Source organism: Rhinopithecus roxellana, chromosome 19 (assembly GCF_007565055.1).
Source record: "Rhinopithecus roxellana isolate Shanxi Qingling chromosome 19, ASM756505v1, whole genome shotgun sequence".
Lineage (NCBI taxonomy): Eukaryota > Metazoa > Chordata > Mammalia > Primates > Cercopithecidae > Rhinopithecus > Rhinopithecus roxellana.
Genome location: NC_044567.1, coordinates 55,943,609 through 55,962,026, shown reverse-complemented (window position 1 = coordinate 55,962,026; position 18,418 = coordinate 55,943,609). Strand labels below are relative to the sequence as shown.

Genomic DNA, 18,418 nt, shown 5'->3' with positions numbered 1-18,418 from the left:
GTCGCTCTGATGGGCATGAGGCGGACCCAACACTCCCCCTTATCCTCTTCCCCACCTGGTGGTGAGCTACGTAGAAACCCTTTCACGGGGCCCTGCTGGTCCAGGCAGGATCCAGGGGCTGCTCTGGTGCTCACACCTCCCCTTCCCTTCTGGAGTCGGCAGCCAGGCTTTTGGCCTGGATGCTCCTAGCTGTTGAGGGTCAGAGGCTGGGTGGGACGCAATAGGGGGACCCAGGTTCCGGCATTTCCCAGCAGAGAGGAAGAAGTACAGGCTTGCTTTGGAAGAAGCAGCAGAGGGCTCCGTTCCTAGGACAGCTGAAGACACACCCCTGTTGGGCCCGGTGTGTCTCTCCCCATCCAGAGCCCCCGCCCAGCGGAGCAGGCCCTGAAGCTGCAACAGAAACCGGAGGCTGGCCCAGGTCCCTCTGGGCTGGGCTGGGCTGGGCAGAGCTGAGCTGGGCTGGGCTGGGCTGGGCTGGGGCAGAGGCAAAATGCTGCCAGGGTGGTTCTCTGGGGAGAGGAGAATTGAAAAGGAAAAGCATCACCAAGGAGGGGGAGAAGGAGGGAGGCCGTGTGGTGCGCGCGCGCGCGCACACCCACACAGCCTCCCTAAGAGGCGCATTCCCCTCTCTTGCTCTCTGAGATTTCTGTTGCTTCCCTGCCCGTCTGTGCTCTCAGCAGCACCAGCAAAGTTGGCCTCAAACTTGAACGAAGCCGCAGGCTCCAGCATCTTTCTGGGAGCGCCGCAGGGGCAGCAGGCAGGCCGCAGCCTCTGAACTCAGCTGGCCTTGAGGAGCCCAGCCCAACCCTTCCAGCACCCAGCCGGCCCTCCGTCCCCTGAGGGACGCCTCTGCCCCCAACCTGGAGGCCCTCAGTCAGGGCTGGGGAATGGTACACTGAGGTCCCTCCAGAGTCCCTTGTCCCAGCCTGGAGCTGCAGCTGTGCAAGGCCCAGGCCCACATGGCCAATCCGGTGCAGCCCGAGTTTCCTTCAGCACAGGAGCCAGGCTCCACCGCACCCCTGGACCTGCCGGAGATGGAGAAACTCCTCACCAAGGCAGAGGACAAGGAAGACAAGACCCTCAATCTGTCCAAGACCCTCTCAGGGCCTCTGGATCTGGAACAGAATGGCCATGGCCTGCCCTTCAAGGCCATCTCCGAGGTGCACCTGGAGGCCCCACTGCCTCGGTCCCCCTCCCGGGCCAGCTCAAGGAGGGCGTCCTCCATCGCCACCACCTCCTATGTCCAAGACCAAGAAGCCCCCAGAGATTACCTCATCCTGGCCATCGTCTCCTGCTTCTGCCCCGTCTGGCCCCTCAACCTCATCCCCCTCATCATTTCCATCATGGTAAGTGCTGCTCTTTGTTCCAGGGGCAGGGGCTGGGCCCAGGGCTGTGTGTCCCCCAGGCAGGCACCAAACACACTGCCCAGAGTGTGGAGAAGAGAGACCTGGGAGTGGGGGGCTTGAGGAAGACTCCTTTCCTCGCTGGCCTCCTCCTTCCCCTTCGAGAGGGGCCCTGGGGCCGCGAGAGCTCCCGTTCTGTTCTCTCATCTCTGCTTCTGGGCATCAGAGCTTGACTTTGTGCCTATGGCTGCTGGGGAGGGGCACTCAGGGAGCTGCCTGGTGGTACATCCCGCAGGGCAGAAAGATAGCCAGCTGGGGGTCTTGCTGTTTTAGGAGGGACGGGCGGTCCTAAAGAGTCATCACCGAGTGGGGCTCTCAGCAGAGGTTGTACCAGACGGGGGTCCCAGGGCCCCGTGTGTCCTCCCAGGCCACCTGGACATGCTCCCAGCCTCTGCCAGCTCCGGTTTCCAAGAGTCACAGCAGCTTCCCTGCGGTGCGCTGAGGGCTCCGGGGCCAGGCTCCCCCAAGGGGCGCACAAAGCAGGGAGAGCTGGAAGGCTGCTCCTCCCCAGGCGTGGAGCTCCCTCCGGAGCCCTCTGCAACTCCTCAGCTGGGCTGATTTCAGCCTCCGTCTTCACGACAGGGGAGGTCTGGGTCACAAGTGAAAACTGAGAGTCAGAGGGCATGGCCCGCCATGCCCAGGAAGGGGCATGTGGCCGGGTCTTCATGTCTATGGGGTTTTGAATGAATCGTCTTAGACTGTATCCAACCCAAGCCATTTGGGTAGAGCTACTTATAAAGGACTTCATAGAAAATGTCAGCAGATATTGGCAAGTGACTTTTGAAGTCCAGGAAGAAGAGAGAGTTATGAAAGGGCAGGGAGAGGGAGAAGCAGGGCCCAGCAATGATTTCAGAGTGAGGTCAGGGGCAGGGGGCAGAAAACTGCTGGCCCAGGCTGGTCAGAGCCAGAGGACTGGCGGAGGGGTGCGGGCAGCTCTCCCAAGAGGAACTCCCTGCAGAGTCACCATCACCAAACCCCCAGGAGCTGTCCTCTGAGAAAGCTCCTATTTCTTCAAATAACTCTGTCTACCTCAGTGAGGCCCAGCCTCCCACCAGGGAAACCTTCCGCATCCCACCAAAGCTAGTACTACCTTTCAGGACATCAGGGAGCCCTGGCAGCCTTCCTGAGTCTGAGGGACTTGGCATGGGCTCTGGAAGCAGGGCTGGGCAGGGGCCTTCCGGGCAGCTCTCTGTGATGCCTACTGCACCTGGGGACCGCTTCCAGGTACAGCCAGGACCCAGGGGTGCAGCCAGTGTCTCTGGGCAGGGCCCACCTCTTGGTTACAGGGAAAGGCCTCAGGAGGGGAGACCAGATTTGGGGAGGGAAGCCACCCAAAGGCTCAGGAGAAAACAGCTGCTGGAATCCGTCTCCGGGTGGGGTGGCAGGTGCAGGCTGGGCAGGACCTGCCTCTGTCAAAGGGAGCCTAAGTCCAAGGCGAGGAGACCACGGAAACATGCCCCAGTGCATTTCTACTTTTTTTTTTTTTTCAAGACAGAGTCTTGCTCTGTCACCCAGGATGGAGTGCAATGGTGCGATCTTGGCTCACTGCAACCTCTGCCGCCCAGGTTCGAGCAATTATCTTGCCTCAGCCTCCTGAGTAGCTGGGATTACAAGCACCCGCCACCACACCTGGCTAATTTTTGTATTTTTAGTAGAGATGGGGTTTTACCACATTGGCCAGGCTGGTCTTGAACTCCTGACCTCATGATCTGCCCACCTTGGCCTGCCAAAGTGCTGGGATTACAGGTGTGAACCACTGCGCCTGGCCTGTTTCTACATTCTTTTTTTTTTTTTTTTTTTTTTTTTTTTTTTTTTTTTTTTTTTGAGGCGGAGTCTCGCTCTGTCGCCCAGACTGGAGTGCAGTGGCCAGATCTCAGCTCACTGCAAGCTCCGCCTCCCGGGTTTACGCCATTCTCCTGCCTCAGCCTCCCAAGTAGCTGAGACTACAGGCGCCCACCACCTCGCCCGGCTAGTTTTTGTATTTTTAGTAGAGACGGGGTTTCACCGTGTTAGCCAGGATGGTCTCGATCTCCTGACCTCGTGATCCGCCCGTCTCGGCCTCCCAAAGTGCTGGGATTACAGGCTTGAGCCACTGCGCCCAGCCTGTTTCTACATTCTTTTTTTTTTTTTTTTTTTTTTTTGAGACGGAGTCTCGCTCAGTCGCCCAGGCTGGAGTGCTGTGGCCGGATCTCAGCTCACTGCAAGCTCCGCCTCCCAGGTTTACGCCATTCTCCTGCCTCAGCCTCCCGAGTAGCTGGGACTACAGGCGCCCGCCACGCCGCCCGGCTAGTTTTTTGTATTTTTAGTAGAGACGGGGTTTCACCTTGTTAGCCAGGATGGTCTCGATCTCCTGACCTCGTGATCCGCCCGTCTCGGCCTCCCAAAGTGCTGGGATTACAGGCTTGAGCCACCGCGCCCGGCCTACATTCTTTAAAGGTTTTGTTTTGTTTTGTTTTGTTTTGTTTTGTTTTGTTTGAGACAGAGTCTCACTCTGTCGCCCTGGCTGGAATGCAATGGTGCGATCTCGGCTCACTGCAAGCTCCGCCTCCCAGGTTCATACAATTCTCCTGCCTCAGCCTCCCAAGTAGCTGGGACTACAGGCGCCTGCCACTGCGCCCAGCTAATTTTTGTGTTTTTAGTAGAGATGGGGTTTTGCCATGTTGGCCAGGCTGGTCTCAAACTCCTGACATCAGGGAATCCTCCCATCTCGGCTTTCCAAGGTGCTGGGATTACAGGCGTGAGTCCACCACACTCGGCCCGTTTTACGATTTTTGAGTCAGGTCTGATGAATACTGGGCTGGACACAGGGAATACAGTGCTGACCAGACACCGTTGCCAATTCCCCAGAGCCTCCAGTCCTGCGGGGAGGAACTCTTAAACAGATTCTTACGACATATTGCAAGAAGCACACATGCTAGACATAAACTTAAGGTAATTAGCTGGGAAAGTCATTCAAACGGCTCTTCTCCCCAGCATGCCTGTCTGCAAAATGGGCATAACCGTAATGCCTGCACGAGAGAGCCGGGAGGGGGTGAAGTGAGACGGGCCACACCCATGGCTTCAGAACACCGGGAGGGTGTGGGGCTCTGACAGGGCCATGGTATGGTTTTTTGGGGTTTTTTGTTATGTTTTGTTTTGTTTTTGAGACAAGTCTCTCTCTGTTGCCCAGGCTGGAGTGCAGTGCCGCAATCTCGGCTCACTGCAAGCTCTGCCTCCCAGGTTCACGCCATTCTCCTGCCTGCCTCAGCCTCCCAAGTAGCTGGGACTACAGGCGCCCACCTTCACGCCTGGCTAATTTTTTGTGTTTTTAGTAGAGATGGGGGTTCACTGTGTTAGCCAGGATGGTCTTGATCTCCTGACCTCGTGATCCGCCCGCCTCAGCCCCCAAAGTGCTGGGATTACAGGCTTGAGCCACCGCGCCCGGCCCCAGGGTGATGGCAGCGGGGAGCCTCCCAGGGGTAGGTGGGAAGGCATCGTGGTGTTTTAGAAATGGCTTTATTGAGATATAACTCGGCCGGGTACAGTGGCTCACGCCTGTAATCCCAGCACTCTGGGAGGCTGAGGCGAGTGGATCACAAGGTCAGGAGATCGAGGCCATCCTGGCTAACACAGTGAACCCCCGTCTCTACTAAAAAACACAAAAAATTAGCCGGGCGTGGCGGTGGGCGCCTGTGGTCCCAGCTACTCGGGAGGCTGAGGCAGGAGAATGGCGTGAACCCAAGAGGCAGAGCTTGCAGTGAGCCAAGATCACGCCACTGCACTCCAGCCTGGGCGACAGAGCAAGACTCCACCTCAAAAAACAAAAAAAGAGAGATATGGCCGGGCGTGGTGGCTCAAGCCTGTAATCCCAGCACTTTGGGAGGCCAAGACGGGAGGATCACGAGGTCAGGAGATCGAGACCATCCTGGCTAACACGGTGAAACCCCATCTCTACTAAAAAAAATACCAAAAAAAAAAAAAAAAAAGAGAGAGATATAACTCACATACCATACGATGCACCCATCTAAACTGTATTCACAGACAGGTGCAACCACAGCCGCAGTCAATTTGGAACATTTGCCTCATCTCCAAAAGAAACCCTGTACCCTGGCTGGGTGTGGTGGCTCATGCCTGTAATCCCAGCACTCTGGGAGGCCGAGGCGGGTGGATCATGAGGTCAGGAGATGGAGACCATCCTGGCAAACACAGTGAAACCCCATTTCCAAAAAATACAAAAAATTACCTGGGTGTGGTGGCAGGTGCCTGTAGTCCCAGCTACTCAGGAGGCTGAGGCAGGAGAATGGCATGAACCCGGGTGACAGAGCTTGCTGTGAGCCGAGATCACGCCACTGCACTCCAGCCTAGGTGACAGAGCAAGACTCCATCTCAAAAAAAAAAAAAAAAAGAGATATAACTCACATACCATACGATGCACCCATCTAAAGTATATTCACAGACAGATGCAACCACAGCTGTAGTCAATTTGGAACATTTGCCTCATATCCAAAAGAAACCCTGTACCCTGGCCAGGCGTGGTGGCTCATGCCTGTAATCCCAGCACTTTGGGAGGCCGAGGTGGGTGGATCACCTGAGGTCAGGAGTTCGAGACCAGCCTGGCCAGTATGGTGCAACCCCATCTCTACTAAAAATACAAAAATTAGCCGGGCGTGGTGGCACGCGCCTGTAATCCCAGCTACTCCAGAGGCTGAGGCAGGAGAATCGCTTGAACTGGGATCCAGGAGGCAGAGGCCGAGGTTACAGTGAGCCAAGATTGCGCCGCTGCACTCCAGCCTGGGCTACAGAGCAAGACTCTGTCTCAAAAAGGGAAGGGAAGGGAAGGGATGGGGAGGGGAGGGGAGAGGAAGGGATGGTGTGGGGAGGGGAGGGGAGGGGAGGGGAGGGAAGGGGAGGGGAGGGGAGGGGAGTGGAGGGGAGGAGAGGGGAGGGAGAAACTGGAGCCACATTAGAGATATGGGAGTCTCTAACATCTAGAGAGGGGCTGAGGGGAGTGGACAGAAAAACATTTTGAAAAGGAGATTCCAGGAGGTGGAAGGAAATCTAGGAAAGGGGGAGAGACGCCCAGGGAGGAGAGAGTCTGAAGGAGGGAGCAGCCAGCTCTGAGGCAGCTCAGGTTCAGTGAGCATGGAGGCATCCACTGCCTTGGCCACGCATAGGTCCCTGATGACTGGGAGATGGAAGGGCCTCGGCAAAATGGAAAGGGATGATTGATGAGCTGAGGTCCGGGAAGCAGTAGAGAGATGGGATCCAGAGCCCAGGAAGAAAGATGCCCCATTCCCGGGAGCCTGAAGGAGGCCGTGAGGGCAGAGGTGATGGAACTGCTCAGAGGGAAGGGGCTGGCTCACACTGTGTGCCCTCCAGGCCTCCAGGGATGTGGGCCCAAGGTCATTTGCTGAGAACTAGGGGCCTGGTGGCAGCAGGGAGAGGAGGTGACCAGGCACAGACAGGTCAATGGCCCGAGGCCTCTGCTGAGGCTGGAGACCACGGATGTGAGATGTAGTTATCAGCCTGTGGTGTGTTATCAGCCTATGGGGTGTTGTTATCAGCCTGTGGGGTGTTGTTTTCAGCCTGTGGGGTGTTGTTTTCAGCCTGTGGTGTGTTATCAGCCTATGGGGTGTTGTTTTCAGCCTGTGGGGTGTTATCAGCCTGTGGGGTGTTGTCATTGGCCTGTGAGGTGTTTTCTGCCTGTGGACGTTGTTATCGATCTGTGGGGTGTTATCGGCCTGTGGGGTGTTGTTTTCAGCCTGTGGTGTGTTATCAGCCTATGGGGTGTTGTTTTCAGCCTGTGGGGTGTTATCAGCCTGTGGGGTGTTGTCATTGGCCTGTGAGGTGTTGTTTTCTGCCTGTGGACGTTGTTATCGATCTGTGGGGTGTTATCGGCCTGTGGGGTGTTGTTTTCAGCCTGTGGTGTGTTATCAGCCTATGGGGTGTTGTTTTCAGCCTGTGGGGTGTTATCAGCCTGTGGGGTGTTGTCATTGGCCTGTGAGGTGTTGTTTTCTGCCTGTGGACGTTGTTATCGATCTGTGGGGTGTTATCGGCCTGTGGGGTGTTGTTTTCAGCCTGTGGTGTGTTATCAGCCTATGGGGTGTTGTTTTCAGCCTGTGGGGTGTTATCAGCCTGTGGGGTGTTGTCATTGGCCTGTGAGGTGTTGTTTTCTGCCTGTGGACGTTGTTATCGATCTGTGGGGTGTTATCGGCCTGTGGGGTGTTGTTTTCAGCCTGTGGTGTGTTATCAGCCTATGGGGTGTTGTTTTCAGCCTGTGGGGTGTTATCAGCCTGTGGGGTGTTGTCATTGGCCTGTGAGGTGTTGTTTTCTGCCTGTGGACGTTGTTATCGATCTGTGGGGTGTTATCGGCCTGTGGGGTGTTGTTGGCCTGTGGGGTGTTATCAGACTGGGGGGTGTTGTTTTCGGCCTATGGAGTGGTGTTGTCGGCCTGTGGGGTGTTGTTCTCAGCCTGTGGGATGTTGTTGGCCTATGGGGTGTTGTTGTCGGCCTGTGGGATGTTGTTGTCGGCCATCCATGTCTGATTTGCTCCAGCTGTAGGTGCAGGTTCCCAGACATGCGTATCAGGTCATCCCAAGGCTGAGGATGGCAGAGATGCCGTGAGAGCAGGGCCAGGTGGTGAGGAAGATGCTGGCGAGGTGGCTGAGATGATGCACCCAAGGGTTGGGCTGGTGTGGGAGGGAGCGGGGCCAGGGAGACAGTGATAAACTTGGAAGAGAAGAGTGGCCACAGGCTCGGAGAAGACAAAAGGCATGAGAGGGTGAGAGGGAAGTTAGGACTTGAGTTTCAAAGCAGGAGTCGGGTCGGGGGATGGCAAAGGGGTGGAGTGTAGTTGTGGAAATGAATTTCTAAAGGGAAAAATCAGCAGCCAGGGAGGAGGGAGTTGAGGGAACCCAGTGCTGAGGGCTAATATTACTAATATTCACTGGGTACCTACTAAATGTTAGGTATTGTTCCAAATTCTTTTTCTGTTGTGTTGTTTTTAAGAGAGAGTCTCACTCTGTCACCTAGGCTGGAGTGCAATAGTGTGATCTCAGCTCACTGCAACCTCTACCTCCCAGGCTCAAGTGATTCTCCTGCTTCAACCTTCCAAGCAGCTGGGCCTACAGGCACAGGCCATCAAGCCTGGCTGATATTTGTATTTTTAGTAAAGACGAGGTTTCACCATGTTGGCCAGGCTGGTCTTGAACTCCTGACCTCAGGTGATCTGCCCATTTCAGCCTCAGTGCTGGGATTACAGGAGTGAGCCCCCGCACCCCGTCCCCTCATCCAATTTCTAAGAACAAGATTGCCCTCTCCACTCTGTCCACGGGCCGTCCCTGAGCTCTAGTCCAGACCTCAGCCTCTCTCTGCTGCCCAGAGGCATCATGGCACCCATCACTCCTCGGTCTCATCCCCCTTCCCTCTCTGCAGCTCTCCTCCTCTCTCATCTGAAAGAAACCCCTTTTGTCCACCCAGTTGTATTTGCTCTGCCATCACCCTCTTCGCATCCACAGGTGAGCTCCTAAGAGCTGCCTCCACATGCTGCCTGAGCTTCCTCATCCCCCACAGGCCCCTCATCCCCCCACTGGTTCCTCATCCCCCCACTAGCCCCCATTCCCCCACGGGCCCCTCATCCCCCCACGGCCCCTCCTCCCCCACCGGCCCCTCATCTCCCCCCACCGGCCCCTCCTCCCCCCTTGGGCCACTCCTCCCCCCACGGGCTCCTCCTCCCCCCACGGGCTCCTCTGAAACCCTCCTGCCAAGGATAAGCACGACCCAGCATTGCCAATAGTTAGATATTTCATCCTTATCTTGCTTGACCTATGCCGGACAGGGCGCTGTCAGCCACTTCCTCCTTCTTTCCCATCCTGCACTTCCCAGTTACTGCCCTCCCGCCCTCTCCCGCTCCTCCTCAGGCTCCCTTCCAGCCTTCTTTTCCCCAGCACCCACTTTATTTATGAGTCAGTGTTCCCTACAGTCCTGTCTGTCTTTCCATCTGCCCCGGGATGGCCTCAGCTGCATCCCTGTGTGACTGACTCCTGCAAAATGGGGCTGGTGTATCCAAGTACAGCTACACCCCGCGGCACTCCCCACCTCTGCCCAAATCCAAGCCTGAACACTGCACGGCCCCCTTCCTCGTTCCCAGCTGGAGGAACGGCACCTCCACTCATCCTGCACCCAAGCCGGGAACCCTGGAATCCTTCGAGTCCCGTTCCTCCCCCACACTCCATCTCACCTTTCACCAAAACCCATGGATTCTACCTTCAGAACTTCTCAAGTCTGAACTCTTTTTCAATCCTCTACTTCGTTCCAGTCTTTGAAACTGTCTGCTCCCAATCTCTAGCCCATACTCTACACAGTAGTCAGAAAGATCATTCCTAAAATGAAAATCTGATCCTGTCCCCACTTCATATCCTTCATTGGCTCCCTGTTCCTGCAGGACAAAATCCTGACTCCCTTATGGGACCGTCAGGCCCTTTGTTTGTTCCTTTGTTTTTGAGGCGGAGTCTCGCTCTGTCGCCCAGGCTGGAGTGCAGTGGCCGGATCTCGGCTCACTGCAGCCTCTGCCTCCTGGGTTCACGCCATTCTCCTGCCTCAGCCTCCCAAGTAACTGGAACTACAGGTGCCCGCTACCATGCCCAGCTAATTTTTTGTATTTTTAGTAGAGACGGGGTTTCACTGTGTTAGCCAGGATGGTCTCGATCTCCTGACTTCGTGATCCACCTGCCTCGGCCTCCCAGAGTGCTGGGATTACAGGCGTGAGCCACCACGCCCCGCCTTTTGTTTTGTTTTGAGACAGAGTCTTGCTCTGTTGCTGAGGCTGGAGCACATGGCATGATCTCGGCTCACTGCAGCCTTTGCCTCCCAGGCTCCAGCGATCCTCCTGCCTCAACCTCCCGAGTAGCTGGAGCTATAGACACACGCCACCACACCCGGCTAATTTTTGTATTTTTTGTACAGATGGGGTTTCGCCATGTTTCCCAGGCTGGTCTTGAACTCCTGACCTCAAGCACTCTGCCCACCTCGGCCTCCCACAGTGCTGAGATTACAGGCATGCGCCACCGCTCCTGGCCCAGGGCCCTTGTTGATCTGGCATTTTCCCTCTCCCCAGTTGCTTCTTGTACCACGTCCACATCATGGTCTGTGCTCTGCCCCCATCTCTTCGTCTGTGAAATGGACTAATCACAATCCCTGCCTCGTCGGAGTGTTAGGAAGGTGATACGGCTTGGCTGTGTCCCCACCCAAACCTCATCCTGAATTGTAGTTCCCATAATCCCCTCGTGTCCTAGGAGGGACCCAGTGGAGGTCACTGAATCCTGGGGCAGTTACCCCCGTGTGCTGCTCTCATGATAGTGAGTTCTCACGAGACCTGGTGGATTTTCTTTTTTTTTTCTGAGACAGAGTTCTTCTCTTGTTGCCCAGGCTGGAGTGCAGTGGCATGGTCTTGGCTCACTGCAACCTCTGCCTCCTGGGTTCAAGCGATTTTCCTGCGTCAGCCTCCCAAGTTGCAGGTGCCACCACGCCCGGCTTATTTTTTGTATTTTTAGTAGAGATGGGGTTTCACCATGTTAGTCAGTCTGGTCTCGAACTCCTGACCTCAGGTGATCCGCCCACCTCAGCCATTCAATGGTGCAATCTCAGATCACTGCAACCTCCGCCTTCCGGGTTCAAGTAATTCTCCTGCCTCAATCTCCTGAGTAGCTGGGATTACAGGCACCTGCTACCACGCCCGGCTAATTTTTGTATTTTGAGTGGAGACAGCGTTTTGCCATGTGGGCCAGGCTGGTCTTGAACTCCCGATTTCAGGTGATCCACCCACCTCGGCCTTCCAAAGTGCTGGGCTTACAGGCGTGAGCCACTGCACCAGCCAATGTGATGGTTTTATAAGGGGCTTTCCCCTTTTGTTCAACACTTTTCCTTCCTGCCACCATGTGAAGAAGGACGTGTTTACCACCCCTTCTGCCATGATTGTAAGTTTCCTGAGCCTCTCCAGCCATGCTGAACTGTGAGTCAGTTAAACCTCTTTCCTTTATGAATTACCCAGTCTAGGGTATATCTTTATTAGTGACATGAGAACAGACTAATACAGAGGATGAATTGCTCTAATGGGTGGCAGCATTTAGCATTGTTCCCAACACAATATACGTTCCAAGAGTGCCAGGGTTTATTATTCTTCTGGCAGAGCTGGAGGAATCTTGGTGGGCTTCACAGAGGAGGTGGCCTTGGAGCCACCCCTTAAAGGATGGAGGGATTTGGACATGTGGCGTTTTGGAGAAGCAGGAGAAATAGCCAGAATAAAGCCTTGTGGAGGTCGGTGCTCGAACCTCAAGCAACTCAGATCGGCTGGGCCCAGTGGTTGTGGAAGAAAATAGTGGAGGATAAAACAGGAAATGTAGGCTAGGCGTAGTGGCTCATGCCTGTAATCCCAGCACTTTGGAAGGCTGGGATCACCAAGGTCAGGAGTTCAAGACCAGCCTGACCAACATGGTGAAACCCCGTTGCTACTAAAAATGCATATTAGCTGGGCATAGTGGATGCTATAATCCCAGCTACTTGGGAGGCTGAGGCAGGAGAAATGCTTGAACCCAGAAGGTGGAGGTCACGGTGAACCGAGATCTCGCCATTGCACTGCAGCCTGGGCAACAAGAGCAAAACTCCATCTCAAACAAACACACACCCACACAGGAAATGTAAAGCCGGCCTGCATTTGGACTTTGTTCTGTGGAAGACCCTGAGCAGCTGGGATTGCCTCAGCCACCATCATCTCACTGAACCTTCGCAACAGCTCCCGACTCATCTCCCTGTGATCCCCATGCTGCAGCCAGAAGGGTGTTTTGGAAATCTGTATCCAGTCCTGTCACTCCAGACTCACATCCTACATTGGCCCCAGCTGCTCATGGTATAAGGACCATTCTCCTTCTGGTGCTGCTCGAGCCCTGCCTGGCCTGGCCCTGCCCATCTCTGCAGCCTCGCCCTCCTCCCTCCATCAGCCCCAGCCACGCTGACCTCCGTCCAGTGCCTCCAACCTCCTCAGTCAGCGACTGTTTTTTGAACATCTACACATTTGCCATGCAGTACCTTCGCACATGGCTGCTCTCTCTGCCTGGGATACTCCTTCTTCCTTTGGAAACAATCGAATTCTTGCTCATCCTTCTCCACATCTCAGCTGAAATGTCCTTCCTCCAGGAAGTCTTCCCTGATTCTCCCCTTTCACGAGTTCTCCTGGTATCATGTGCCTCTCCTTTGTCATGCTACCCACAGTTGCATTTTTATCTTTCTTTGTGTGATCACAAACATGGCCAGTGGGCCGAGAGTGCTGTGACAACAGGAACCGGATACTTCTCCATGCCGCTGCGTCCCGGGGCCTCGCAGAGTGCCTGATACAAATACAGACAGTGTTAATCAGGGCATGAGCCTGGTATAAATACAGTGTGAATCGGGGTCATGAGCCTGGTATAAATACAGTGTGAATCAGAGGTATGTGCCTGGTATAAATACAGACAGTGTGAATCGGGGGCGTGGGGAAAGGGTGAGGAAGAACAGAGACTGGTGCCGGGCGCGGTGGCTCAAGCCTGTAATCCCAGCACTTTGGGAGGCCGAGACGGGCGGATCACGAGGGCAGGAGATCAAGACCATCCTGGCTAACACGGTGAAACCCCGTCTCTACTAAAAAAAAAAAATACAAAAAACTAGCCGAGCGAGGTGGTGGGCGCCTGTAGTCCCAGCTACTCGGGAGGCTGAGCCAGGAGAATGGCGTGAACCTGGGAGGCGGAGCTTGCAGTGAGCCGAGATCCGGCCACTGCACTCCAGCCTGGGTGACAGAGCGAGACTCCGTCTCAAAAAAAAAAAAAAAGAACAGAGACTGGTGCTGGGGGGATCTTTGAGAGGAAAGAGGCTGGGCGCAGTGGCTTGCACCTGTAATCCCAGCACTTTAGCCGAGGACGGATCACCTGAGGTCAGGAGTTCGAGACCAGCCTGGCCAAAATGGTGAAACCCCGCCTCTACTAAAAATACAAAAATTAGCCGGGCGTGGTGGCGGGCGCCTGTAGTCTCAGCTACTCGGGAGGCTGAGGCAGGAGAATGGCGTGACCCTGGGAGGTGGAGCTTGTGGTGAGCCAAGATCATACCACTGCACTCCAACCTAGGCGACAGAGCAAGACACTGTCTCAAAAAAAAAAAAAAAAAAAAGGAAAGAAGCATAACAAGCTGCTCAACAGGCTGGGTGCGGTGGTTCACGCCTGTAATCCCAACACTTTGGGAGGCCGAGGTGGACAGATCACGAGGTCAGGAGATCGAGACCATCCTGGCTAACACAGTGAAACCCCGTCTCTACTAAAAATAACAAAAAATTAGCCAGGCGTGTTGGCAGGCGCCTGTAGTCCCAGCTACTCAAGAGGCTGAGGCAGGAGGATGGCATGAACCCGGGAGGTGGAGCTTGCAGTGAGCCAAGATTGCGCCACTGCACTCCAGCCTGGGCGACAGAGTGAGACTCCGTCTCAAAAAAAAAAAAAAAAAAAAAATGCTGCTCAACTGTCACAAACAGGTTTATTTCAGAGAGTAAACCTGAGAGGGGCTTCTGGCCAATTTTGGTCAGGACTGTTCTCTCTTACAGACTAAGGATATTTAAGGGTTTTGGAAGCAGGGGGCTTATCACAGGTTTGGAATGTTTCTACGTGACGAAAAGTTGACCGCGGGCTGGAACATCTCTGGTCGGAGGGGAGGTATCTCAGGGTTGGCATGTTTCTGATTGGAGAGGGGTTCATCTCGGGGTTGGCATGTTTCTGGTTATGCTGACATTAGCCATTAGGCTGATGTTTTGGGGCTAGATTTAGGCGGTTTTTTAATCAAGGGAAAGTTAGAGTTTGTTCAAGATAGTGATGCTCCTGCTTTATCACAGGGCAGAGGAGCCATCACGGAGAGGGAGGAGCTCAGGCCTGGGCAAGGAGGAGGAGAGACACAAGGCACAGGTTGCGTTTGATGTCGCGGGTTGAGTGTGATGATATGACACTGTCCCAGACGGAGCTTGGAATGAAGTGCCGGGCTGGGTGGAGGTTGGTTAGAATTCTGAGCAGTGAAGAGAAAGGACCCCAGGAAGCCACCTGCAGAGAGAGGAGAGAGGGAGGAAGGGGCAGGGCTCTGAGGCTGTTTCTTCCTCAGGGAGGTGCGGCTGCATTGCCAAACCCCCAGGGTGACTGAGGCTAAATGAGGTAATCTAGGTACAGACTTTAGCAAGCTGCCTGGCACGAAGTAAACTCATCATCGTCTTCGTCATCATCTTCATCATACTTAACCACATTTCCACGTTGAACTCAGGAGCCTCAAATAATCCGAAAATAAAATAACCAAGGGACTTCCTTGAGGCCCTGAAATCAGCCATAATCAGAAAATAAAATAACCAAGAGACTTCCCTGAGACCCTGAAACCAGCCACACCATCAGAGAACTCCTGCGTGTGCCTGTTCTAGGGAGGCGGGGACACAGGACCCTTAGAGACGCTTGGCCCCACCTCCTACCAAGTCACCCCAGGACCCTCCTAGGACGTCTGTCCTCACCCTCATCCATTTTCACTAGGTTCAGGAAGAACAGAGCTCACTGAGAAGGAGTGACACACACAACGGGGCCCCCGGGAAGCCACATGTGGCCCCACCCAGTCCTGGTCTCCCCAGGCAACCACAAGGTGTTTCATGCTTATGTGTGACCAGGGAAGTGGGCTCGACTGAACAAGGATGTGGCTCTTGGGTGGGAAATGGAGGCTGTAAAGACAGTTTTTTTTTTTTTTTTTTGAGACGGAGTCTGGCTCTGTCGCCCGGGCTGGAGTGCAGTGGCCGAATCTCAGCTCACTGCAAGCTCTGCCTCCTGGGTTTACGCCATTCTCCTGCCTCAGCCTCCGGAGTAGCTGGGACTACAGGCGCCCACCACCTCGCCTGGCTAGTTTTTTGTATCTTTTAGTAGAGACGGGGTTTCACCGTGTTAGCCAGGATGGTCTCGGCCTCCCAAAGTGCTGGGATTACAGGCGTGAGCCGCTGCGCCCGGCCGACAATGTCTCTTTTTATGGCGGTGGGGGTGGAGAGGAGGCCGGTGTGTCAGGCTGTAGGAAGAGCCCAGGGGCTGTCTTTGATCCCAGTGCCTCTGCAGAAGTGAGCCTTGTGCTGGAGTCTGGGGGTCCTGGCCTGTCTGTTCTTACCAGTTGGCCTGGACCTGGTCCACTTTCTCAGGCCCTTAGTCTCTAGCCTACCACCTGCCACTGCCGCCCCCTCCACCACCACCCTGAGAAGTGCCAGGCTTTTCTGGGTTCTGCTCCCAGCTGTCCCCAGCCAGTAAGGGACAGGCGTGGTTAGGGGTCAGCACGAGAGGCCCCAGCCACTTCTCCATGGGGAGCCCTCTTCCTCTCCCCTAGAATGGGCTGTCATGGGGACAGGATGTTTCCGGAGGCCCAGGCTCAGGACCACCCCAGGGCTGCCTGCTGAGGCCCATGAAGCTGACAGCCTTCCCGGTTCCCGGGGTCTCTTCACGCTCTCTCCACAGTCTCGAAGTAGCATGCAACAGGGCAATGTGGACGGCGCCCGGAGGCTGGGCCGCCTGGCTCGGCTGCTCAGCATCACCCTCATCCTCATGGGCATTGTCATCATCACGGTGGCCGTGACCGTCAACTTCACAGGTGAGACCCAGCTCTTTGGAGAGGAGGGAGCCAGCTTGCCTGGTGGGAGGACTGCGCAAGGGTGTACCCAGCCTCAGGGGCAGAGGTGGTGGGTTGGGGGAAGAAGGAGGGCCGGTGGGGGCCCTGGCCTTATCCTCCCACTCCAGAAAAGGGACCCAGTTCCCAGCAGGGGCCGGCTGAGTGGGGACGGGCTGGCAGGCTCGTCTGGTGCCTGGAGGCTGAATCGATGGCAAGGGTATGTAAAGTGCACAGCTTCAGAGTCAGCCGCCAGGAGCTCCAGCCTCAGCTCTGATGGGCCTGGGACCGGGCCGGTTCCTGACTAACTGAGCCTCAGTGTTTGCTGGTATCAAGTGGCAGGAAAGAGCCTTCAGCACAGAGACTTTTGTAAGCATCACCCAAGATAATGGATGTGACTGTGCTTTGTAAACACTAAAATCCCTGCACAGCCAGCCAGGGAACCCCAGAAGCAAGCAGTATATATGGTGGAATTCAAAAAGTAGGTGACCCTTCTGTGGGCACCCATAAGTGGCCCAGTGAAGTCATCCAAGCAGGGGAAATTTTATTTTGTATTTTTTTTTTTGAGACAGTCTCGCGCTGTCGCCCAGGCTGGAGTGCAGTGGCCAGATCTCAGCTCACTGCAAGCTCCGCCTCCCGGGTTTACGCCATTCTCCTGCCTCAGCCTCCTGAGTAGCTGGGACTACAGGCACCCGCCACCTCGCCCGGCTAGTTTTTTTTATTTTTTAGTGGAGACGGGGTTTCACCGTGTTAGCCAGGATGGTCTCGATCTCCTGCCCTCGTGATCCGCCCGTCTCGGCCTCCCAAAGTGCTGGGATTACAGGCTTGAGCCACTGCGCCTGGCCCTAATTTTATTTTTGAAACGGAGTTTCACTCTTGTTGCCCAGGCTGGAGTGCAATGACGCGATCACGGCTCACTGCAACCTCCGCCTCCCGGGTTCAAGTGATTCTCCCGCCTCAGCCTCCTGAGTAGCTGGGATTACAGGCATGCACCACCATGCCCAGCTAATTTTGTATTTTTAGTAGAGACGGAGTTGCTCCATGTTGGTCAGGCTGGTCTGGAACTCCCAACCTCAGGTGATCCGCCCACCTTGGCCTCCCAAAGTGCCGGGGTTACAGGCACCCACCACCACGCCCGACTAATTCCTGTATTTTCAGTAGAGATGGGGTTTCATCATGTTGGCCAGGCTGGTCTCAAACTCCTGACCTCAGGTGATCCGCCCGCCTCAGCCTCCTAAAGTGCTGGGATTACAGGCGTGAATCACCGCGCCCGACCAGAGTGGCACACATTTTAATCAGTCCAGTATAAGCAGGGAAAGAAGTGTCAATAGTTACCTAGTGAAAGTCTCAGGACTGATTCAGATTGGCTCAGTTAGGCTTGCATGCCCACCTCTAACCCAGTGCCCACCTGACCCGGTCACTGAGGCCGCAGTCCTCTTATTGGCAGGAGTTCAGTTTTTCCAAGAGCCCCAAACCAAAGAGGTCCCCAATCCTTAGCCTTATCCCTATTACCATTTCCCACTGGGAACCAGAAATCTAAATCCTCCAAACAGGGACCTGAAGAGCCAGGGTTCTGAGCCCTGTTCTGCCTTTTATCTGTTCTTTTCTTTACAGTTCAGAAAAAATAAACTTAACCGGGGAGCTGGGCTAGCAGAGGCCGGCCCTGGCCATTGGGAGAGCTCTGACCCACACCCCCCACACACCGCGGGAGGCCGGGGTGGTGACTGTCAAGCATCCCCTGTCCCCAAGTTCTAAAAGCACAAACTCAGAGGGAAACTCCCCAGTCACCCATCGTCAGCCCCCATCCGACGGGAAAGCCTGGAGAGAAGAAGGAAAACATGGCGAATCCGACGGGTAACGTGGTTTACTCTCCCGGGCGTGTCCTGGGATTTCAACCCCGGCACTCTGGCTTGTTTCTCGTTCCCACAATTTCCTGGGTTCTACCAAGCAGCGAAACTGCCAGGATGAGGAAAAAACCCAGCCCCACAAACGAGACACACGCCGGCAGGGAGAGATGCAGCAGAGTTCCTTTGTGTCTGTGGACCAGCAGCAAAGACGTGGGGCCTCATCTTTTGTATTTTTTTCGAGCGGGGAGAGAACGGACTGTTTGCATGCTTCGTGCCACCTGCCTGCTGCGATCCCAGCCAGGGCCCTGAGCGCAGAGGTGGAGCTGTGCTGAGCATAGGCCCGGGACACTCCCTGCCACCTGCCGCAGGACCTGTCGGGGGTGCAGCTCCTGGGAAGGAGGCACCTGCCTCAGTTGACATCCTCCGCTGCAAGGTGATGGTGTGAGAGGCAGGCGTGTCTGTGAAGACAGGTACCGGGACGGTGTGACCCGCATGCCTCTTCCCAAACCTGTC

The 18,418-nt window shown here is 55.3% G+C and overlaps 1 protein-coding gene across 1 annotated transcript; it reads left to right on the top strand.

Annotated features, from left to right (window-relative positions):
- The first annotated feature begins 959 nt into the window (after window positions 1-959).
- TRARG1 (trafficking regulator of GLUT4 (SLC2A4) 1) lies at window positions 960-17,769 on the top strand. The gene is made up of 3 exons (XM_030922544.1): window positions 960-1,346; window positions 15,911-16,043; window positions 17,673-17,769. Exons 1-3 carry the CDS (start codon window positions 960-962, stop codon window positions 17,684-17,686), a joined length of 534 nt encoding a protein of 177 aa, XP_030778404.1. The 3' UTR covers window positions 17,687-17,769.
- Window positions 17,770-18,418: the final 649 nt, after the last annotated feature.